Source organism: Hibiscus syriacus, unplaced genomic scaffold (assembly GCF_006381635.1).
Source record: "Hibiscus syriacus cultivar Baekdansim isolate YM2019G1 unplaced genomic scaffold, ASM638163v2 tig00003041_pilon, whole genome shotgun sequence".
NCBI classification, from domain to species: domain Eukaryota; kingdom Viridiplantae; phylum Streptophyta; class Magnoliopsida; order Malvales; family Malvaceae; genus Hibiscus; species Hibiscus syriacus.
The window spans coordinates 7,215,271-7,241,599 of NW_024061960.1; the positions used below are offsets into that span (position 1 = coordinate 7,215,271).

The 26,329-nt window shown below is 34.0% G+C and overlaps 1 protein-coding gene across 1 annotated transcript; it reads right to left on the reverse strand.

The window, feature by feature from the left end:
* Nucleotides 1-873: 873 nt before the first annotated feature.
* On the reverse strand, nucleotides 874-4,551 carry LOC120170658 (F-box protein SKIP14-like). Its single transcript, XM_039178577.1, has 3 exons — nucleotides 2,926-4,551; nucleotides 1,399-1,882; nucleotides 874-1,317 (listed from the first exon to the last, which is right to left on the reverse strand). Exons 1-3 carry the CDS (start codon nucleotides 3,862-3,864, stop codon nucleotides 1,295-1,297), a joined length of 1,446 nt encoding a protein of 481 aa, XP_039034508.1. The 5' UTR covers nucleotides 3,865-4,551; the 3' UTR covers nucleotides 874-1,294.
* Between the last annotated feature and the right edge of the window lie 21,778 nt (nucleotides 4,552-26,329).

Consider the following 26,329-nt stretch of genomic DNA (forward strand, 5'->3'; position numbering starts at 1 on the left):
TACATTTTACAAAGTAGTCACTCTAAATAACCGACCTATCAGGCTTATAAGGCTTTTTAATAGGCCTAAGCCTGGCCTGTTTAGTTAAATAGGTTGTTAAAAAGGCCTGGGTCTGGCCTGTTTAGTTACAGGCCAGGCCAGGCCCAGGCCCCTGGAGGCCGGCCTGGCCTATTCCCACCCCTACTTACAATGAGCAATTGCAACATGACTAGGTTTCGTGCCATTCATTGAAAAGCCCTACTTCCATTTTCTACTATCAGAGGGTGAACTGGATGTCAAAGACCCACCACCATGATTACACACGTCTCTCCCAGCACCCAACTTTTGGTTTCGTTCGCCGTCATTGATAATCCCCCCTGTCAACCATGCACCCCTCTCCGACGAATGGTTTGCAGTCCAAAGACCACAAGCACCTTCAGTTTTTGCATCAGACGAAACCAAGGTTTTCAGATCTTATAAAAGGTGAGCCTTTGAGTGGGGTGTGCTCAATAAAAGAACAGCCACCGAGAGGTACAGAAGCATCACAGGTTGCGAGGTCACTTCATTAGAATTTTCTATCCATTCGAAAGAGCAGTATAATTGGCTGGGTGCATCATCTGATGATCTTCATTGTACTTTTCTAGGAGGTTAAGTGTCCTTACAACAAAGGCAAACTTTAGACTGCGCTTCCATGGTCATGGTCATCTATATGCAATTCTATTACACGCCTCAAAGTTAAGGGTCAAATGGTTTACTTCTCCTTAACCTATATAGTCAACAATCACAACATTTGGAAGCTTGGCTAATGATGGCATATACTGATTAGTAAAAACTAGACCACATTCAAGGTCATATTAAGGAGGCATAATAATCAGTGATAATCAATACAAGCCAACAAGTTTAATGAGAGCAAATTGATTATAAACATGTACCATTGTATAATTTGATAGTTCATCACATGGAACATAAAGAGAAATTCCGATTATTAAGTAAATAATTCAGTGATCAAGAGAGTGGATGTCGCATCACATTCCACGGCCACGATTTCCCAGTTCTGAGCAGAGGGTTCTGTAAACAGATTCCACTTTTGAACACATGACCATCCACAAGCAAAACACAAATGTGCGAACCAGAAGAATCAACCAAAACCAGAATGCTTCTCTTGGACAACACATACAAGTGCAGTTCTCTCTTTTTCTCCAAATATCACTAACCCATTAGCTCGGAGAACCTAAGGCTCATCCAAGTACAGTATAGGCTGAAACTTTGAGCAGAATAAACAGGCAACAATAAAGATGGAGACAGATCATAATCATTATACTGTTTTCTGGCTGCCTTTTCATCACGGACTCGACAAGTTAAGGGCATTCAGAAACCAGAAAATGTGAAGTATTTCAGTCTAGCCATGGAGACGAAGGTCACCAGTTTGAAGAAGAGTGAGTTGTGACTTTGAACAATCTGAACAAAGCAACTCCAGACAGAAGTTTTCCTCGTACTCACTGTCATTAAAGCACCTGCCACATTGAACACATCTTGCCACACAAATAATGCATGCCCTGCATGACTGAGCAGCATGCCCTTTCTGCTGGCAACCCTCTGCTGGGCAATAATAAACAAGCCTCATGTTTTTGCATCTTGGGCACATTTCAATATCAATGGCACGGTCATCTTCACAAGGGAGGTATACATTTCTTCTGCTATAAAAATGTGGCTTGAACTCAACCTGCTGAATTTGGTTGTCCACATCCAACAAGAATTTCAGCTCTTCCAAGTGCATCCGTGTCACACCATAAAGACTGCCAATCCTCAGCTGCTTCACCCCTTGGGAGCCCATAGACTTCAAAGCCTTTAGGCTATTCAGAATACCATCAACACTTAGTTTTGTACATCCAGGTACACTCAACTACAAGGAAGAAGAAAATATTTCGTTAGCTTACAATAGAAAAGAAACAATATTAATCGAAGTACAAAGATGCAGGAAATATATTTAACAAACATTTCATAATTGGAGCTACTAAAATTGAAAACCAAATTCCCAAAGAAAACAGAAACAATTATTAACTTTCCCATAAAAAGCTAGAACATGCAATATAACAGCCAACATCTGGCTCCAAATCTTAGCTTATCCATGCATTAAAAATAAGCCCTCGAAATAAATTTCACAAGTATCATTTGCATTTAAATGCAAACCTCAGAAAATTGTTGTTTTATAGTTAGGCAACAAAGCGTAGAAGATAAATCATTTAATCCAACAACACTGCCAGTTGCTTCGAGCAGTTCAGTATATGCATTGGACCTAGACATATGTGTTGCTTGCTCCAACATAAAACATAAAGGAACACTAAATCACAGTAATCCTCTTCCCATACATGACTTTATTATGTGAAAAACTATTTTTTTGTTTGATCTATTCACAGATTATGAGAGGATATACATTTATCATATTGTGGATATGTCTAAAGATTGCTGGGATTTAGATTATAACCACTTGCATTTCCTTTTAAAGCCACATGTAGCAAACAATCAGTCTACCGATAAAAAAAATCAGGGACCATATAGCACGATCACCATGCAGTCTATGCTGAAATATGCATATTCAGTCATCTTCCGGATTACAAAACTACTGGGGTTTAGATTCATAATTGTTTATAATTTTCTTGAAGTAATCTGGAACAAACAAATCAGTAAGCACAATGATCCAAAATCAGAGAGCAAATAGCAATTTCATTCATCTGAAATATACGATATTAAGTCACATTATATCATATATGCATAATCCATCATATTCCAGTTTGTATAATTCTTATAAATAATAAGATAAAATCCAAATGCAGACCAATACATTCAAGGATAAGCGCACAAGTAAAAACACGTACAACAAAGTAATCAGCACAACCAAGATTCAAAAACCAACAGAAGAATCAAAAATTTCAGTCGATAAATCACCTTGACTAGTTTTGGATTATTTTCGACCATATGCTTTAGGCCTTCATCGGTAATCCTTTGGCAATCAACCAGGCTCAAGCATTGCAAGCTACCTTGACATCTACTAGTTATTCGTAAAAGAACTTCATCAGTAATCTTCTCATTTAGTGGCGGATCAATGTGAATACTCCTCCATAAGAGAGGATCATTCTGAACTATAGATCTCAAAGATGTACAAACATTTTCAATGACGAAAAGATCCTGCACACCTAGATAACCAAGGGCCAAAATCAGAGCTTCATGAGGAGCTCCTTCATGTCCCTCACAAAAATCCTCACAGTCCTGAAATTCTTCATTTTCCTGATCAACCGAAACCATATCTCCATTCCCAAAAGACAAAGCGTCCTCTACGTTACATGCTGGTCCAAGAGCAGCACAACCAGACACGTCCCCTCCTTCCTTTGCATGAGGACACCCACCAAATCCACGACATATACTGCCTTTAAATTCAAATCCCATGCTTCCTGGAAAAGTTTGGAACCACATGGCATTGTTCCAAATAAAGTTCAATCCAGCAAACAATTGATAACTCCCATCACCAGTCCCCCCCACATCATCTCTCACACAGCAGCCATAATCAGTTTCCAAATCCTCAAGCCAACCAGTAATTGCAGTGAAAGTAGTGGAGATGTCCATTCCAAAAGGATCAGATGGTAAAAGATCAACAATGTCATCAGAAGAAGACTCCTGAGAACCACATCGATCACCACTCCTATCTCTTCCATAATCAAAGCAATCTTCCAACTGATGATTCGAAAACCAATGTTTTGAACACCCATCTCCATTCCACTCCGGGATACCTTCAACCAGGTATCCATTTGCGATTCTCATAGGAGAAACCAGATTATCTTCAGTCATATTAGCAGGGAAGATAGGTCGATGGAAAAAATTCAAAGCCATCGTTCACAAACAACCAATTCCCTAATCTTTCTTTCTAATTTTAATCAAACACCCTGAAGAACTTTCTTTAAACGCAAACCCTAAAAATTTTCCTCCTCACTAGTTTTCTCGCTCTCGCTCTTTTTTTTCCTTTCTTTTTTTCTTTAGAAAATGAAATTAAAAATATTAAAAGAAAAATGGGATAGTTTAGCGGATGATCTAAACAAACAAGAAAACCCTCGATTTTTGACGACAAACTAAAACAACGCACCAAAATTTCAAAGAGATTTTCTTGTTTTAAAAATACCTAAAATCAGTTAAAAGCCCAAAATGGAGAAAAACAAAAACGGTGGCGAAACTAAGCTATCTATACACCCCCAAAAAATCAATATCAAAATTCCTAAAATCTCAATTTTTTTTCTTTTTTTTCCCCAAGTTTTCTTAATCCCTCAAAACTAAACCTAACAGAAACTAAGGTTCGCGAACGAATCAAAAAAGGTAAAAAAAAAAGCATTCAAAATATTAGAAAGAAAAGATAGATCAAGCAAGGAAAACCTGGATTGAGCGATAATCAAATGCAAATAATGATTAAGATTGCCACCTAACAACGATTCCCGAGTTTCACTCCCGCGAAACGCAACCAACAAAGATTATACCAAAATAAGAAGTATTATTCTGGGTTTCGGAGAAGAAAAGAAAACCACTTCGAATTTAGGGCCGAAATTAATGATTTTTATTTCTTTTAGGCTTGCTGGTGGTTGAGAAACTGGGGAACTCGATCCAATACAGGCAAACGAGGAAGAGGTTTAATTTATTTTTCTTTTCTTTTTTTTCTATGGAGTGCGAGAAAACGCGAGAGAGAAACAGAAATGAAAATGACTAAAAGGAAATATGCAATTTTGGGGCGAGAGAAGAATGTGGCGGATAGATGGTAACGGTGAAATTACTGAAATCCCTGAATTTTGGCTCCCATGCCTATTTTAAGAGACCTTTTTTAGAATTTAATTTAATTTTTTAGGTAACAAGAATTTAAAATTTTAATCATATTGAAGTAATTTTAGAAATAATAAAATTATATATATTTTTATAACACCATCCATATTTAATGATTATTAGAAAGCAAAATATTATTCTTCGAAAAAAATATGAGTTCAACCAATTGTATTTATAGAATGTATATGTATTGTTAATAACTAATAAATATTCTAAGAAATATTATATTATAATAATTTCAAATCATTTAAAAAATATCATTAATAAATTAATTTCAAATCAAATTTTATCTACATTTATTTTAAGTATGACGATATTAAGTTAATTTTTTATTTATAATATTAAATTTTAAATTAGATTATTACTTATAAAATTTAATACTTCATTTATTTAGACCAACGGGTAAAAATAAAAATTTTATTTAATGAATAAAAGATATTATTAAAAATATATATTATTAGTTTTTTTATTATTTAAATAATAAAAACGGTAAAAAATTATTAAAAATATTATTATTGGACGTTTTATTGATTTTGTTAATAAAATTGATAAAGCGTTATTAAATTTGTTATTATTGGATATTTTACCGAAAAATAATAAATTTTTAAATAATTTTTTATCAATTGTATTATTTAAATAATAATAAAATTAGTAACACTTTTTTTATCTGTATATTAAAAGTGTCTCGCTATATAACTTTCATTCGTTCGAATTTCCTTTTGGAAAAGAAGTTAGCGTTTCTGACCTGTTGGGTTTTGATTGGATGAGTGAAGAGCGGATAAGATTGGGCGAGTGTGATTGGTGGAGAGGGATACTTGTCTTCCAAGTTTGTAAACGGGCCAAAGATTTAGGATCTCCGCATCCGGACCCATCAGGTTTGAGATCCGAACTACTATTCCTGCTATCTTTTATTCATTTGGCGAAAAATTAGAAATATAAGTATGAATAAAAAATAAAATGATTTTGAAATAAGTAGATTATTTTCTTAAATATAATAATAACTTTTTAATATAAATATAAATTTTAATTATTTTATGCACAGATATAATACCGATACGCGTAGGAGCTAAGTATTTGTGAAAGCAACATCTCCTTGGTAACCAAGTACTTGGGCGTGGCCATCACGACAAATATATTAATATAGAATAGGAAAAAACGACGACGTTGAAGTCAAGGGTTCGAGGTTCAAATTTCAACCAAAACTATATTTATTACTGAGCTATGAATCCAACGTAACTCGCAATTATAATTTTATTATTTATTATGCATAAATCTATAGGATATTAATACATCGAATAAATAACTATAAAAACTATCTTCTAAAGGAACAATAAATGGCGCACGTTTATGAAATCCTCTTGGTGCACGTTAGCGGGGTTAATGGAACCAAAGATTTCTATTGATTCACCGGTGAGTTTCGTCCGATTTTCACATCAAGATCTTCGTAGTTGCTGTTTCTTTTCTAGTGCTGCTCTATTTCCGCTCGATGGATTGGCGTAAGCTTTTTGGGAGTCCAGAAATCCATGACCTAAAATATTTTCCCCTAAATCTCCGCGATGGAGTTTCGACCGTGCTTCCCCCTCCTTAAATCTTTGAAGCTGGCTCTTCTGATTGGAGATTGTCTCTTGTGGACCAATTCTTCGGTGCCTCCCCAAGCTTCTCCTTACTGCGAAGAACTGTTGAAAGCTTATGTAGCAAGGCGTTGCAAAGTTCTTCAATCCAGGTTAGTTCTGCAGGACAAAAGCTTTTCTTATTCTCGTTCAATACCGAGACTGCTAGGGACTGGATAATTGAGAATGGGTTATGACATATTCACAATAATCATCTTATTCTTAGAAAATGGGAACCTAATATGAGGAGATTGAACTTTAGCTTATCTAATATTCCACTGTGGGTACACTTGTTCAATGTACCCTTAGAACTGTTCAACCGTTCTGGCCTTAGCTATATTGCAAGTGTCATTGGAAATCCCCTCACAATGGACATTATAACTGCTTCAAAAACTAGGTTAGAGTTTGCTAAAGTTTGCGTTGAAATTGGAGCAGAGGATGTTATTCCTAATTTTATAGATGTAATTCTTAACGATGGACAATCTACTTCTATCTTCGTGGAGGTTCCCTGGATCCCTCAATCATGTAAGAAATGCAAGGTCTATGGCCACAATGATAAAGGATGCCCACTGAAACCTTACCCTGCATCAAACGTTCCTCAAGTCTGAAGAAGGAAAGGTGATCCTAAAAACAATTCAGCTCCTTCCCAAGTAGGTGGAGTTGAAGTTTTATAGGAACATATTTTAAATGTTACAAAAGTTGCAGTTATTGCACTGACAGTGGAGATTGAAGCCATTACTCCTGATAATCATGAGATTAACCCTTCTTTTGATGCTAACGTTACCCAGGCTGAGAATAATGTTAAAGTTACTGCTCCAGCCATTGGCAGTTCTGTTAACACAGTTGACTTTCCTACTATTCCTGCCTCTGTTAGTGATCTTCCCTCCGCTGAAATTATTGAATCTTTAGACAAAGGTACTATTTCCCTTCTAGTAGTTTCTAAAAAGGGTAGAGGTAAACCTCTAAAAGAAAAATCTAAGGTTTCTCTTTCTGGATCTAAGAACATATTCGACCTTCTCAACTCTGTAGAAGATAACACTTCTAAGGAATCAATTCCAGGAAACCTCGGGCTGCTTCACTAGGAGTTGCTGGTTTGGTTAATGAGCTGAAATTTAAAAAGAAAGAGAAAATTGACAAGGTTAAAAGTCTATTATATGAAAGTAAAGGGGGTTATGGGGGCTCTTCTACTCAATGATTGTAAGTTTTTGGAACATTAGAGGACTTAACAGTCCTCTAAAATAGAAGAAAGTGGTTCAAAGAGCCAATCTTCTTAATATCGATGTTCTTTATCTCATGGAAACCAGAGTTAAAGAAGACAAATCTGAAGCCATTCTCAACTCTCATTTTTTAAATTGGAATGCTTGTACAAATTACGACTTTGCTACTAATTGTAGGATATGGGTACTCTGGAGAAAGGGAATATACTTTTCTATTATCCAAATCTCATACCAATGTATTACCATCAAAGGTTCTTCCTCGGGCTCTCCAGTCTTTATCTCGGCCATTTATGGGAGTAATGATGGGAGTGCCCGAAGGCAATTATGGCAAACTATTAGAGAAGTTGATCACATTGTCAATCATTATCCTTGGACCTTGGGTGGTGATTTCAATATTTTCCTGCACTCAGAGGAAAGTTCGGATCATGAGCTTCTTGGCAACTATGTTACTCCTGACATGAAAGACTTTCAAGACCTTTCTCAGGATATTGACATTATGGACCATCCTTTTTTCGGTCCAACTTTCACTTGGAGCAACAAGCAGCAAGAGTTTTTCCTTGCTATGAAACTTGACAGGGTCATGATAAATTCAAGTTGGGCTTCTTATTTCCCTCACTCTTTTGTTGAATTCCTTTCCCCTATCATCTCTGATCATTGTATGGCTACTATGTGGCTATCTAAAGACTCCCCAGTTAATAGGCCTAAACCATTCAAATTCTTTAACTTTTGGGCTGCTCATTCTAATTTTTTGAATGTAGTTAGACACTCTTGGCTTCCTACTGTTCATGGCAATCCTATGACTATCCTTATTACTAAGCTTAAGAGACTCAAAATCACTCTCAAAAGCTTTAATAAAGATAATTTTAGCAACTTATCGGACAGAGTGAAGCTTAAGAGATTTGAGCTGGAGCAACAACAAATTCTTACTTTGAAATGTGAGGAAAGCATTGTTAAGGAAATTAGCTTGCAAGATGACTTAATCTCACTGGAGAAAACTGAAGCATAATTCCTCAAACAGAGAGCTAAAGTCCAGTGGATCTATGACGGAGACAAAAATTCTAAATTTTTCCATTCTATAGCTGCCTTTAAAAATAAAAGAGACACCATTCATGTTCTGATGGATGATAGTGGAAGCAGACTAGAATCGTTCGATTCAATGTCTCAAAAAGTGATTTCGTTCTACTCTAACCTGCTTGGTTCTACTGATGCTTATTTAAAAGAGGTTGATCCTAATCTCCTTAAAGAGTTGCTAAATTATTCCTTACCTTCTGAAGCTTCAACAAACCTCATTAGGGATGTTATTGACGAAGAAATCCATAATGTTGTTTTTTGTCAAGGAAACGATAAGGCCCCGAGACCGGATGGTTTCACGCCCTTATTCTTAAAGAAATCTTGTCCTATCATAGGAAGGGATATCATTGCAGATGTACGATATTTCTTTTCCCACGGCTTCATTAATCCTTATTTTAACTCCACGATTATTGCTCTTGTGCCTAAAATTCCTAACCCAAGCACTGTCAAAGACTTCAGACCTATATCCTGTTGTTCAGTGATTTATAAGGCTATTTCTAAAATCCTTGTTAATACGCTGAATTTTTACATTCCATAGATGGTTTCTTTGAATCAGTCTGCTTTCATCAAAGGAAGAAGTATTATGGATAACACACTCCTTGCTCAAGAAATGGTTAAAGGTTATGGTAGGAAAACCATTTCCCCTAGGTGCTCTATGAAAATTGACCTCCACAAGGCGTTTGACTCCCTTGATTGGAGGTTTATTACTGGTGTTCTTAAAGTTATTCAACTTCCTCACCAATTTATTGCTTGGATTGAAGAATGTTTTACTCAAGCCAGATATTCAATAGCATTCAATGGAACCTTGATTGGTTATTTTAAAGGGGCTAGGGGGCTTAGACAAGGTGATACTCTCTCCCCTTACTTATTTGTTCTAGCCATGAATATCTTAACTAGAATGCTTAACTTGGCAGCAAACAAAAGAATCTTTGGACTTCATACTAAATGCAACAAAATAGGCCTTTCGCACCTTTCATTTGTGGATGATCTCCTTGTTTTTTGTAAAGGTAATGTGGACTCGATGGTTGGTGTTCTTAGTGTGCTTGATCAATTCCATCAAATTTCTGGACTTAAGCTAAATTCTTTTAAATTCGAGTTTTTCGCTGCTGGTATTCCTAATGGCATCTTGGACAAAATCAAAATGATTTCATGTTTCAAAAATGGATCTATTCCTGTCAAATATCTTGGTATTCCCCTTGTTTCTCGCAAGCTCACGAACAAAGACTGCGAAGCTCTAATCACTAATATCAAACAAAGACTGTAGAACTGGTCATGTAAGAATTTAAGCTATGCAGGAATACTTGAATTGATTAAAACAATCTTTTATAGTGTCTGTAATTACTGGTGTAGACAACTAATGCTTCCAGCCTCTATTTTAACCAAGGTGGAGCAGCTTTGCTCCCGTTTCTTCTGGAAATGAGCTGATAAAAAGGCTGCTGGCGCTAGAGTTTGTTGGGCTCGTATCTGTCTTCCAAAGTCTGAGGGAGGGCTTGGTCTGAAAAACTTAAAGGACTGGTGCAGGGTCTGTAATTTTAATCTTATCAGGAAGATTCTTGCTGGAAATGGCTCCTTCTGGGTAGCTAGCTTGGCTCAACAACTATGTTCTTAAGAACCAAGACTTTTGGCTATTTCAAGTTGGAGCATAAAACGGATTTTAAAACTGAGAACATCAGCTTTCCCTATTCTCACTGCTGGTATACAACCCAAAGAAATCTGGGAAGTAACCCGAATGCATGAACAAAAGTTTCCTTGGCATCGTTTAATCTGGTTTCCACTGCATATTCTCAAACATAGTATGATAGCTTGGATGATTCTTCTCGATCGTCTTCCTACTAAAAATCGACTCCAACGAATGGGAATCTGTTCTGAAAGCATTTGTATCAACTGCAACCTCTTCCAAGAGTCTCCAGACCATCTTTTCTTCCACTGCCCTCTAGCAGCTGAACTCTGGATTTTTTTTCTGCAGTTTACTGGTATGAACCCTTCTTTCACGTCTTGGGATGCCTTTATAGATTCGGCTTGTTCTACTTGGAAAGGGAAATCTCTTATCATTGTCATTTTGAAGCTTGCATAGTCTGCTTTCACTTATTTTTTGTGACAAGAACGTAACAACATAATTTTCCTAGGACGTCGGAGAAATGTTGAAGCCTTGCTCAAAGAAATCAAGAATGTTGTAGGCATTCGACTAAGGGGCAAATCCATTAATAGATTAGATAGTATTAACCTTACTCTTTGTAGTGCTTGGAAATAACCTAACCAATCTTTTGTTTGTTTTGTATGTTCATAGTTCTTTTGTTGTATCATTGGTTGATTGGTTGTAGTAAATTTTGCTATTTGGATAATAAAATTTGAATTATCAAAAAAAAAATACATCGAATGCCATCCTTCTAATCACTTTGATTTCTTCGACCGTATTTTACAGGTGTCGGGCTCAACAAAGAGTTGATTTTTATTGAAAACCAATGAGCAGCTTTACGTGTCGAAAAACATTTTTCCACTAGAATCACCAATTGCTTACATCGGTTGAAGAGGTTGACGTGTCACAAGCTACTTCCCCAAACCGCACCCAGTGGCAAGCAACGCTTATCCCTCGTCCTCAAGCCAAAGCACCCGATCCCAATCACACGCGATGAGGGAAGGTTCAAACCAAGTTATGTATTTACCAATTAAAAATTATTAGATTGATGTATAAAAATATATTATTAATAAAAAAACAAAAAATTATTTAAAATATATAATAATTTAAAATTTTCGACTGTTTTTCACTCGATTTATCCGGAATTGATATATATGTGTAAAAAATATTTATATATGACTGTACGGAACACTTACTGCTCTGCGCCGAATACATAGATTGTATACATACATAGTTGGGTTGGAGACTTATTAGAATTTGTAGCGGAGTAAGCTGAGGCATTCATTTGACTAACTACCGGGGAAGTTAGTATACGGTTAAAAAAATATTATCGATTTTGTTATTATTTTTAATATTTTTAGTAAAAATTTACTTAAAATATTATTATATCTACTAGTTTTGTTATTATTGGGTGCTTTACCGATTTTGTTAACATATCCGGTAAATCGTTACCTAAAACATTATTTTTTTTACCAGTTTTGTTATTATTGGGCACTTTACCGAAAATGTTAAAAAAAATAATGTTTTAGATAGAAATAATAATGTTGTAGGTATTTTTTTACCAAATCTCGTTTTTCTTTAATCGTATATTAAGACTGCTACACGGTAGAACTTCCTCCAACTACTTCTCTGCGCCGTTATAGATTCCAACCTGAGCGGTTACACCTGGTTTCGATGGGATGTTTGAATTTTATTATGATTCAATTTAAATTATAAGATTATCAATTTAAGATCTTTTTAAAATATTTTATAATATATAAACAATTAAAATAGACGGTGAAGTTAAATAAAACCAGAAGCATATGCATGGTTACAGAAAAATTGATGTACATGTCACATGTGGATGTGACAAGATCAATTGATTTTAATTGATTAAATAATAATTGATTTTCAAAAAAAAATCTCAAAACATTTATTAATTATATGTTTCGATTATAAGTAGTAAAGGAAAAGAAATGAATGAAAAATAAATAAAAGAAAAACAAGCGAATGCTTAAAAAATAAATGATAACATAGTTTGTTTAAATAATTAAAATTAGTATAAGAAATGAAATTTTAATAATTTATACTTGAATGAAACAATGGAAAATAAATAATTCATTCATGGAACAATTTTAGTAGTCAATAAAATTAGGTTTTTCTTTAATTTAGGTGTTCTTTCTATACTTTTGTACTTTTTTTCTACCTTTAATTTTTATTTAACTGGCGATGATATTAATTTTAATATTGATTGTAGATCATTAATGATTATCAGTTTTCTTTTTTAATACTATATCATTTGTTTTTTATTATTTTTTTAATAAGATTCTTTATCCTTGTGGTATGCTTTTTTTTTCTATTCTTATGGTACATTTTTTTTTTAATTTTTGATATGCTTTTCTCATATATTTACAATCGTTTTGGTGAACGAATAAAGACTCTCACAACATTTATTTTCTGATTGATTTTTCGGTGTTCACATATGGTCAGATCTCATATTTGGTAAAAGGTTGTTTGCCATATAATTAGAATTGTGTAGTGAAACATTATGTTAGATAGTTTGGTTCGTTCACCACACCTTTATCACGTCATAAAATGTGTAACATCCCAAACTAGGGGTTAGTGGCTAAATTGTAAAGTTTAAGAATTTGATGAATTAAGTAGAAGAATGGAATAATTCGATGATTTATTTGGAAATAATTCCTAAAAGTTGTTAGTAATTATTAAAGTAGATGAAGGGCAAAATGGTCATTGAACAAAGATAATATTAAATATTAATAAATGGGTATTATAATATATGAGAGGTATGATTGAAGAGATAAGTTTTAGACTTATCTTCTTCATCTTCTCTCAAACGTGAAGAGCCAGCTTGCAAAGGTGAGTTTCTTTGTTAGTTGGTTATTTGCTAAATTTATGGTTGGGTTTTGATCATTAGATAATAACTAAGCTTAAGGAAAGCTTAGGTTATCTTAAGATTGAAAGATAAAGAAGTTATGAAAGATTAAAGAAAATGGGGTTCTAAAGGAAATTTTGGAAAAGAGTTAATAAGAGATTTTTAAGATGGAATTGGACTTGTCATCAAGAAGAATAAGAGATTTGAAGTTAGAAAGATTTATAACAAATTTGAAAGTTAGTAAGATTCTTAATTTTAAGAATCTTGATGAAATATGGAAGATAAATATGATTTATGGACATAAGTTGGTTTCAATAATGATAGTTGAGTTTTAAAGTCATAATAGGGGATTAAAATAGAAGAATTGAATGAAGAATTGATGAATTTCGGGCTTGAAATGCAATTTCTGGACAAGGTGCATCGATGCACATTCATAAGGCATCCTCTTAGCCTAAGAAGTGACAGTTTAGATATATCAATTGGAATATTGATATGAATCTGTGTATTGTTATGTAGAGATAGAAAGTGATCCGTTTCAGGACAATTGAGGAATTAGAATCGAATCAAAGCAAAGCTAAGGTGAGTGCAATTTATTTGTACTTATTTTATTGAATTAACATTGGCTTGTGATGAGCCAGTGATGGAGTTACTATGGTAAGAAGTAACTTCTAAATTGTTATGTGATTACCATGTATGCATTAATACATAGAAATAGATGGATGCTATGTTATATGATTTATATGCTTAAGTGAAAATGTAACATATGATATATGTTATTTGACATGACATGCATGGTTACATGAAAGAAAGCTATGTGACTACATGTATATGTGAAAGAAGCTATAAACTTATATGCACATGTGATATATGTGATATGAATTACATGAAATGATTTACATGAATACATGTATATATATATAATACATGTGATATGATATGAGATATATGGTTACACATACATGTGGTATGTGACAGAAGAGAAAGAACAAGTGATACGAAATGTATAATAAATGCCCATAGTATATGATACGAGAGCTATAGGTATAGTTGGCATGCCAAGAGTCGAGGGTTTTACCTATGTCTTTCGAGACATATGGACAGTATACCTATGTTCTAAGGAACATATGGACAGTTTACCTAGGTTCTTTGGGACCTATGGACAGTTGCCGAGGTTCTTTATGACCTGGATAGTTACCGGGGTCTGTGTGACCTCTGGATAGGTCCTTCGGGACATTTATACGAGCTGTGGTGACAGCATTAGTGCACAACCTCAATGTACTCACATACCTCTATTCTCAATAATATACATGGGCAATGAAATTGAAAGACAAATGAAAGTGAAAGTGATAAAAGAAGGTAAGTTACATGTGTGCATGACCTGATTGTATATTGTTATCATACCATAGATTCATGCATATTGATATGTAGTGATTCAATGATATGAATGCACATACATGAATTATATGTGTTATATGATGAGTATGGTAAGTGGAAAGGATTATTGATAGTGTTTGTATATGTATGTCTTTTATTTTATGAAATGATATGGTTATATTATATGTTTTATATGCCTCACTAAGTCTATGACTTAGCGTGTAAGTGATTTACACGTAGGTACCAAGAACGAGAAGTGAAATAATAGAATTGGCAAAGACAGTATCACTACTAAAAGATCAGATTAGAAGTATTTGACAAAGTATGTATTTGGTTATGTATAAAGTGTTGGCATGTATAAGTCATTAAGTACGAGCACTCTGATCAAGTCTGTATTTTGTTTTAAATAAAGTTTTAAATTTCCCGGGATTTTTCTTAAGAGTCAAGATTTGAAAAGTCAATGTGACACGTCGGACTCGTATCCGGGTCGGGTACGGGTTGGGGGTGTTACATTTAATGGTATCAGAGCTACGGTTTAGCCGATTCTAGGCTAAAAACGAAGTCAAAAGTGTTTTAAAAAGTATACATGCCAACGAAATAGTGAAAACTTTGATCTGATAGAAAGTAAGTATACTGTTTGCTAATAGAATGATATGATTGTATTTATTAGATGTCTGGACAAGACAACTCCCGACGTAGCGGAAATGATAGATTAGCTGAAGGTAGTAATTCACCTGCCCTGGCCAGGCAAGGTGAAGGACATACACTTTCTGGAGTGCCTGTGCAAGACCAAGACGTTTTCTTTAGAACGTTAGATGCGGTGTTGATGCGTTTCCAATCTCCTGCTCCTTCCACTCCGAGAAGGAATATAGCAAAAGATTTAAAAGGATTAGGAGCTCCTGAATTCAAAGGTGAAGTTGAGGAGAGTCCTGTTGAAGCGGACTTTTGGCTCAATGACGTAAGATTATGCTAGATGGACTTCATTGTTCTGATATGGAAAAGTTAGACGGAGTAGTCTCCTTGCTTCGTGGACAAGCGAGAATATGGTGGACGAACGTTACTCTAAGAATGACAAGTGACCAAGTGACCTGGTTCTTGTTTTTAGAAGAGTTCAAACACAAGTATATAAGAGACCAGTTCATCAAGCAAATGAAACAAGAATTCTTGAATCTGAAGCAATTGGATCACACTATATATGAATATGAGTGTGAATTCAATAAGTTGAGTCGTTTTGCGGCTGAGTTAGTTCCAACAGAAAAAGATGCATGCGAATGGTTTGTGGAGGGCTTACGCCCGAGATTAAAGGAGATGTTGATGTGTTAAATCTGTCCTCGTTTCAAGAGGTAGTGAATCGTGCAAAAAGCTCTTGAAAGAGCTCAGAATGAACGTTATGGGGATCAAAGAGTTCAATCTTTTAAAAGAACGGGGCCTTCATCGAGTTTAGTATCACCCAAAAGAAGTAGAGATTCTGATTTTCGATCTCAAGCACGGTCAGAGTCGATGACATCCTCCGCTAGAGGATCAAGTCAGATAAGAGATAGACAGACCCAATTTGTAGAGTCTGGTGATGGAAGAGCACAATTGAGACATTGTCAGAATTGTGGAAGATATCATGGTGGGATATGTAGAATTAAATCTGGAGCTTGTTTCCGATGTGGGGAAATAGGACATTTCATGAGAGATTGTCCTTGAATGACAGAGAGCTTGCACAATCAGAACGATCTGTTTTGATGTCTCAAAAGGGTAGGGTAGAGGTAGAGAAAGAAATCAGAATCTTCTACTCAACAGGAGATGCGCTCCACTGCTAGAATATATCTTTTGATGAAGACTGTGAGGACCCAGAATTATTAGCAGGTATTTTCAGTTGTATAGTAAATGCGTTATGATATTGGTTGATTTAGGCTAGCATAATTTTGAACAGTAAATTGATGATAGAAGTACTAATTTTAGTTATAAGTTAATTGTAGTAGTTTTTTGATATAAAACCCATTAAGGTATAATGTTCAGGTAAATAAGATTGTGGTTACTTGAGTGGATTAAATAGCGTATGAGAACATGAGAAAATATATGGTTTTAGTTATGCTATAAGGAAATCTTGATAATGAGGAATAAATAGAGAAAGATATGAGAATGATAGAGTTTAAAGAATCAAGTAGGATAAGTGTTATAAGTGGTGTGTTAGATTTTATAGCATGAGTGAAAGAGATATGTATTGAGTAATTAAAGAGGACTGTATATAGGATTGCTCATATGTTAAAAGTGAAAATTCGAGGACGAATTTTATTAAGGAGGGGAGAATTGTAACATCCCCTAGGGGTTAGTGGCTAATTGTTTAAGAATTTGATGAATTAAGTAGAAGAATGGAATAATTCGATGATTTATTGGAAATAATTCCTAAAAGTTGTTAGTAATTATTAAAGTAGATGAAGGGCAAAATGGTCATTGAACAAAGATATAAATTTTAAAATGGGTATTATATATGAGAGGTATGAAGAGATAAGTTTTAGACTTCTTCTTCATCTTCATCTTCTCTCAAACGTGAAGAGCCAGCTTGCAAAGGTGAGTTTCTTTGTTAGTTGGTTATTTGCTAAATTTATGGTTGGGTTTTGATCAGATAACTAACTAAGCTTAAGGAAAGCTTAGGTTATCTTAAGATTGAAAGATAAAGAAGTTTGAAAGAATTAAAGAAAATGGGTTTTTAAAGGAAATTTTGGAAAAAGAGTAATAAGAGATTTTTAAGATGATTTTTGTCATCAAGAAGAATAAGGATTTATGAAGTTAGAAAAGATTTATAACAAATTTGAAAGTTTAAGATTCTTAATTTTAAGAATCTTGATGAAAATGGAAGAGATTATGATTTATATGGACATAAGTTGGTTTCAATAATGATAGTTGAGTTTAAAGTCATAATAGGGGATTAAAAGAAGAATTGAATGAAGAATTGATGAATTTCAGGCTTGAAATGCAATTTCTGGACAAGGTGCATCGATGCAATTCATAAGGCATCGATGCATTCCTTTAAAAGAAGAACATCGAATGCCTTTGATGCATCGAATGCATTTATGCACGATGCACAAGTAGTGCATGATGCATACCTTCATTGAAAGAGGAAATGGCTTTCTCTTAGCTAAGAAGTGACAGTTTAGAATATATCAATTGGAATATTGATATGAATCTGTGTATTGTTATGTAGAGATAGAAAGTGATCTGTTTAGGACAATTGAGGAATTAGAATCGAATCAAAGCAAAGCTAAGGTGAGTGCAATTCATTTGTACTTATTTTTGAATTAACATTGGCTTGTGATGAGCCAGTGATGGAGTTACTATGGAAGTAACTTCTAAATTGTTATGTGATACCATGTATGCATTAATACATAGAAATAGATGGATGCTATGTTATATGATTTATATGTTTAAGTGAAAATGCACATATGATATATGTTATTGACATGACATGATGGTTACATGAAAGAAAGCTATGTGACTACATGTATATGTAAAGAAGCTAAGCTTATATGCATATGTGATATATGTGATATGAATGATGACATGATATATGAATACATGTATTTATATAATATGATATGATATGAGATATATGGTTACACATACTGTGGTATGTGACAGAGAAAGAACAAGTGATACGAAATGTATAAATAAATGCCCATAGTATATACGAGAGCTAGGTATAGTTGGCATGCCAAGAGTCGAGGGTTTTACCTATGTCTTTTCGAGACATATGAACAGTATACCTATGTTCTAAGGAAAGAAGAGAAAGAACAAGTGATACGAATGTATAAATAAATGCCCATAGTATATGATACGAGAGCTATAGGTATAGTTGGCATGCCAAGAGTCGAGGGTTTTACCTATGTCTTTCGAGACATATGAACAGTATACCTATGTTCTAAGGAACATATGGACAGTTTACCTAGGTTCTTTGGACCTATGGACAGTTGCCGAGGTTCTTTATGACCTCTGGATAGTTACCGGGGTCTGTGTGACTCTGGATAGGTCCTTCGGGACATTTATACGAGCTGTGGTGACAACATTAGTGCACAACCTCAATGTACACATACCTCTATTCTCAATAATATACATGAGCAATGAAATTGAAAGACAAATGAAAGTGAAAGTACCATAGATTCATGCATATTGATATGTATTGATTCAATGATATGAATGCACATACATGAATTATATGTTTATATGATGAGTATATGGTAAGTGGAAAGGATTATTGATAGTGTTTTGTATATGTATGTCTTTTATTATATGAAATGAATATGGTTATATTATATGTTTATATGCCTCACTAAGTCTATGACTTAGCGTGCAAGTGATTTACACGTAGGTACCAAGAACGAGAAGTGAAAGAATAGAAGTGGCAAAGACAGTATCACTACTAAAAGATCAGATCAGAAGTATTTGACAAAGTATGTATTTGGTTATGTATAAGTTTGGCATTAATAAGTCATTAAGTACGAGCACTCTGATCAAGTCTGTATTTTGTTTTAAATAAAGTTTTAAATTTCCCGGGATTTTTCTTAAGAGTCAAGATTTGAAAAGTCAATGTGACACGTCGGACTCGTATCCGGGTCGGGTACGGGTTGGGGGTGTTACAAAACGTCTCCTTTGACGTTGGACATTCTTAAGCGAATGTTCTATTTTTTTCATATCTTTAAATTTAATATTTTTATTTTTTATCAGTTTTTTTGTGACTATTGTCTATTTTTTTATCTTTATGTTTACATGTATTATGATTTTGATTTTTTTATTAATGAAATTCAATTGTTATTGTTAAAAAAATACATTCATTCATGTGCTTACCGTTAAGAGACCAAGATCAAGCCAGAACAAGTTAATAAGTTGGTTTACACCCCCATCACAACAACTGAACCACGCCATAAATTTGGGCAATAATCAAGGATTAACTTACCTTAGGGAGGGTTGGTCCATTTCTTTAAGTTGTTTGTTATTTTAAAACAATTTACAACACCAACGGCCAATCGTTCAAATTTATTAACACAGTTTTATAGTTCTCCACCCATGCCACCCAAAAAGAGCCTGATAGACCAAAGATTTCTCAATACACAAGCTTTATTCCAGGATGATATGTCCTTAATACCACGCCTTCATTCTTTGGCAAACATATATTTTCCCAACTCACCTCGACTTCTTTAGCATTACCATTAGGGATGGGTATAGGATATGGACTCAACCCGATAGAGTTTTTTTTTTTTTCGAGTTTTGATCAGGTTGATTGAGAAATCATCATATGCCGGGTTTGTTTGAGTTTGAATTTGGGATGAAAAATATCTGATTTGACTCAGGATAATAATATAATTTTCTCTATATATTTAAGGATAATTACTATATTGTCCCCCTTTCTCTCTATTTTCAATTAACTCTCTGTATTGATTGAATAAAAAAGAAAAAATAGGGATAACTATTATAAATACCACTCTTTATTTTTTTCCCCTTTGTCAACTTTTTTTTTTTTGAATAAAAATGGGATTTTTTTTAGGTTCTGGACAGGTTTTATCCCTAAAATTAGGGTCGGATTAGAATGAAAAATTATAATGTGTTTTGATTAATCTAGGATAAATATAAGGTAATACAAAATTCGAACATGAGACCTTAAGGAATAGGAATTGAGATCCCACCTTACCTATGTGCATCCTTAATTACCATCACCTACCTTTTAAATAATAATAATAATAGTACAAAACGCAGTAATTTCTTTATTGACCTTATCAGGAAGAAAAATAATTCTACACCAGAAAGCCTATGTTAAAAATTACAAACTGAATTAACAGCAAACGACCAACAAATGACAAAAATTTAGCCCCCAAGCCCTTCAACCTTCGTGTAATCTTACCTACAAGAGCTTTGCAGTCACCTTCTCTGATGTTAATAGTAACCAGAGTTGCACCATGATACCTAACTGGAAGAGTGCCAAGCTTAAAACCTGTATGTTCAACTATAAACTGTAAATCAAATGTAATTAACATAGAACTGTAGACTTCACTCTTAAAGTTATTTATTTGCAGCCCAGAATCCAATAGAACTTGTCTAAAATTTCTTTGACGGCCGAAACAGAGCCCATTGTCCCCTTTGTAAAAACTATGAGATTATCAACAAAACTAAGTTGGGAAAGCTCCAACTTCTGACATTTAGGATGAAAACCAAAAGCTCCCAATGATCCAGCCTTGTTAAGTAATCCTAACAATACATTCATACTTGAAATAAAGATCCTTTGCACCAGAAAAAATAACCCTCCAATGCACCACTTAGGGAAACAGAAAATCTAGGCTGAGTGATACAAGTTCTGATCCAATTAAGAAACAGCTCAGGAAACTCCATCACTTTAAGCACTTGTAAAATAAAATCCCAATTCACCAAGTCAAAGGCTCTCCTTAAGTCAATTTTTAAAGTACACAAATGTACTTTCTGCCATACACATATACTAATTCATGGGCTAACAACACATTATCTACAAGATTTCTACCTTCTAGAAAAGCACAATGATTATGGAGAATCACCAGATAAGCAAGACTTCATTCTATTTGCATTTCTCTTAATGTTGCATTTGTACATAGTGGTATAACCAGAAATGGGCCTGAAATCCGTTTCCATTGTAGGGTTTTGAACCTTAGGAACTTATGCTAATATATAATCGTGAACTATAAGAGTATTCTTGAAAAAAGACAATAACTTATTAGCAATCTGCTGCTGAGAAGATAGTTTTTTGCCAAAGGAATCATGTAACACTGATAGAATTAAAACTATTCCCCAGTCATTTGTCTATGAAAGTAATTAGTGTTTTGATATCTGCCTTTACCTATTGAAAAATATGCTTGTAGATATACTTCGAGTTTGTATGATAGAATTTGAGGGTTCATATGAGAAATAGTTTTTGTTGGCCAAATTTGCCTATAATAATAGCTACTAATTGATCATTCAAATGGCCTTGTATGAGACTTTGTATGGTAGGAGGTGTCAAAAACCCTTCAATTAGTTTTAGCTTAGTGATTGTAAAGCAATTGACTCCGATTTAGTAAAAGAGACAGAGAACAAAGTGAAGAGAATTCAGAGCAACCTCAAAGAAGCTTCTCATAGACAAAAGTCATACTCTAACCTAAAAAGGAATGGTATTGAGTATGAGTGGGCAAAATTTTTTTCCTCAAGGTTTCATCATGGAAGAGGGTGTTCTAGTTTAAAAGGGAAAACTTAGTCCCTAATTCATTGGTAAAGTCTTAAAATTGTCGGTCCAGTAGAATATTAGTTAGTATTACCTTCATAACTAGACAAAATTCATAATTTTTTTTAACTTTTCAGTGCTCAGAATGTATAGGTTGGATCCATCTCATGTCATAACTCATTCATCTACTGAAATTCAATCAGATTTGACCTATGAAGAGGAACCAATAAAGATTCTAACACGAGGGATGGGTTGAGGAATAAGACTATTTCATTGGTGAAAGTCCTATACAGGAATCACTAGGTAGAATAAGCTATGAGAGAAATCGAAGAAGTCACGTCAACAATATCCTCTCTTATCCACGTCAGGTTAAATTCAAGGATGATTTTTTAATGGAAAGAGTTGTAACCCCAAATTTTTATTTAAGGGCTAAATTTATAAATTTTCATGGATAATAGTGATCAAATAGAATTTATAAATTTATTGTAGTTAGGGTCAAAATGCTAATACATGCCTCCATGTTGTTTCATGTTCATGCACATTAAACTATTGATGACGATATATGATAAATTAAAGCATATTAGTTCGTATAGTGCAACCTTACTATAGCATGTTACTCCACTATGTAGCATGTCGATGATTACTCATGTTGAATCATCTATCGTTGTTTAATTGCTTTAAGTTCTCACTAAGTTGGAAACTTAGCGCGTGGTTATGTTTCTTTCAATATGTTGGTGATTCGTGAAGATTGTGAATAGATTATGGCGTTATATCACCAGAGCAGGTCACCGTAATTAATTATAGTAATTTATCTCTTCTGTGTTTATGAGATCATTAATGGCATATGCACAGGATGAATGTTACTTAAATTCTACTTATTCTTCTGTGGTTAAAGGTTTATGATCACTATATGGATCACTAATAATTTCACTCGCTAGCACATGATATGTGTGGTTTGTAGATGGGACGATTTTTTAGATTTACAATTACAAGCAGTGACGAGAAGGTGAGAAAATTAAGTTTGTAATGTTGAGGGTTAGTCTCTTGAGAAATTTTCCAGGAAAATAATGAAATGAATTAAAGAAAAAAGAATTTGTTAGTATGGAAACTGAGTGGCGGATGACGATGAATAATAAAAATAAACTAATAGATATTAAATTGACAAAGAATATTGAGGGTTAATTTTTCAGAATGATTATTAAACTAAAATAAAATGTTAAAATAAATTTAGGGTAAATTTGTTATTATGTTAAGTCTATTAACTGTCGAATCATCATGGTAATTTTTTAACGAAAAAGAATTAATTTATAAATTTTATTCACTCAAATGATATTTTATGTTTTTTTGAATAATGGATGATGTAACAAAAAAAAAGTACACTATAATTAAGAAAACTATCTTAATAATTTACTTTTTTTAATTAATGGACAATTTTTCAACTCCTGAACTGAACTAATTAGATTTCAATTCATGTCTAATGTCCATGACAGCATGACACCATTTTACAAGTTGGTCAGTATTATATATCTACCAAATTGTGACATTTTTTTCCTAGGATAAGTGCTTGTCTTTTTGTTGACTTTCTTCAAAAATTAGAACAAAACCCTAATCATTCTCATCTCTGTGGTTGGAGGCTTTGGATTTTCCCTCCAACCCTGAAATAGAATATAATTAATTTTTTATGTGTACACCATTGAACAAGTTTGTTAGCTCCAATTAAGAAAGCTTAAAAATGAAGTCAAATGATTCCCTAAAACGACATGCTCTGTATTTTGTAAGAATTTATCTTCCTATTTGGGTTTGGCTTAGTTTAATCCGAAACAGTACTGTGAAATTATTTAAAAAAACAATCATGACTTTATTTAAAAAATTGACGATTTTAAATTAATTTGAAAAATTTTGAATTGGAGTCGCCGCTGACCTTTAGGTTAGGTAGGTCGAATACCTAAAACGTCTTTTAAAACAATTTAAAGGAAAATCGTTTTTAAGACAAAAATTTGTATGCGTTTACTAAAAATTTGATTTAAAGGGTCCGTGAGTCGATTACGCGTGGGGAATGATAAGCAGCCCCACTTAGCCCAAAAATCGATACTTAGTCGCTTACATGTTATCGTAAATGGTGGAAATCATGAATTTGCATCGATAATTAAAGTATGATCCATTTATTGAACGATAAGTAATTTATTCCAAATTAATTATCAGAGAAAATTCTTTAACTTGAAAAAGGAAATATCGAGATTTACAATCCTCCTTCGAAAAAACTATCTCACATATTTCTTATCTGTAAAAGAATATTCTCTCATTAAAAAAAAATATTTAGAAAAAAATATCGAAGTTTGCATGTTCATTATTTAAAAGATGATAGATTTAATTCAAGTTCACCCTTCGTTTGAATGTCGTATCAGATCACACTACTTCGATCAAGCAGTGCTTTCTACCTCCATTCTACAAATAAATGTTCTTGAAAATGTTCGAATAAAAAAATCCAAAATATATTATTGTTGAGTAAAAATATTGATAAATGGTCATTTTATAAAATAAAATAAATAAACAAGATCGAACAAAATAAAATAAAAATTAATAATATATATATATATATATTCAAGGGTTAAGAAATATCAAATAAATACACACCCATCTAATATGATATAATATGTACTTACATAAAAACATATATATATATATATACAAACATGATAAAATTGGAAAGAAATAGAAACCAAATTATACAATAATTAAATTATTTTAAAAAATGTAAAAGTAAGGACCTAATGGAAAATAAACCCCAAGCACTAAAGCGCTAAATAAGGTGACTAAAATGAACATAATGCCAATTTGGAACCTAAATCACAAATGAACCAATTAAATGAACTAAATCACAAATCAGGACTCAAAACAAAGTAATTACCCAAAACATGTTAATGAACAAATAATGGTCAAAATGAAATGTAAATAAATATTGAATCCAAAATGAAACGAACAGAAACCATTAAATGATGACCAAAATGAACACTATACAAAATCAGCAACCAAAAATCTAAACACTTAAACAGATATAATACTAAATAGATAGGACTAAAACGAAACACAAAATAGATAAAGAGCTCGAAATGGAAAGATGAAATTTCATTAAGTGACCGAAACGTAAATATTACAACACAGGGACCCTTCATGCGTGATTGACCCATGCAGTAAACGTAGTGAATTCTAGCACCAAAACGACGTCGTATGACTAAGTGGTTATATACCACTTCAAGGTTTTTTTACCCTATTTCATTTTGTTTTCTGCCCGTAAAAAAAGGAGAAACTCTCTCCCCAAACTTCGAAGAGCCGTCACTCAACGGCGCTTCCAACGGTCGCGCTCGGCGGTCGACGTTTAAAACAATGACCCAAAAGGCCCCTCCTTGCTCTCCAAAGCCCAAAACCTAAACTATTTCGGCCTAAAAACGACCTCAAAAGCCTAGATCTAAAAAAAGAACCGAATGGTCTACCTTCCGCCGCTGCTAAGTCCACCGTCCGATGGAGTCACAGCCGAGTTATGTTGATCTCCTTACAGCCACACGCCTTTTCACTGTTCGAATTTTTCGTCCGACCACTGGAATTGTTGTCGTCAAAGACCCGAAGGTAAACTCTCCTTTTTTTGTTGTTTGATTCGAGTTTTTGTTCGAATATGGATTTGCTCTCTTTGGTTTCTTTTTTCCTTTTCTCCGAATGCCTCTCCTCTTCTTAATTTTGGATGTTGCATGCTGATTTATGGTGGGGTTTCGGGCAGCAGTGAACCCTTTTTTGGTAGGGATATGATTTCCCTAGGTGAAATCCCCGACTTTCAGATTTTTTCTCATTTTTAATGGGGGTTTTCGAATTAGTTTAGGTGTTTGACTGATGTGGTTGTTGTTGATTTTTTGTACACTGTTTGGTCTATGTTGATGACGGCGGTGGCGATGTGGAGCTTCGATGGTGACGGTTGCTTGCTCACGCGGGTAGGGAGTCGAAAAGTTGGTACACGCGCCTGCGATGGACGATCTATCTCCACTGGCGACGGCGGTTGGCTGTAGGATTAAGGTGAAAACCCTACCATCTGGGCGATCTGGACCGTTGGATGAGTCCAGATCCAATGGCTGATGTTGGAGGCGACGCTGGGCAGAAGTGAAGAAACCTTAGTGGGTTTGGGTTGTCAAGTTCGGCCTGGTGCTGGGCCTGAACTGGGTCTGATCTTGGGTCGTGTTGGTTCGTTGTTGCGCTTGGATGCTTGAACCAGGTGGGTTTGTACCGGGCTTTGTAATTTGGTTTGATCCAATTTGTAACCTGAAAATAATAATAATAATAATTAATAAACAATTAAAATCCGGACAAAAACGAATGTCTACAAGTACATGTGTAGAAAGATATACAACGCATCAAAACAATTTAATATTTTTTTTTGTTTCCATGAAATTTTTTAAAGAACCGAAAGTAATCCATTTTTCCTCTTAAGCTATAGATTTTGTTAAAAAAAGAAAACAAAGAAAA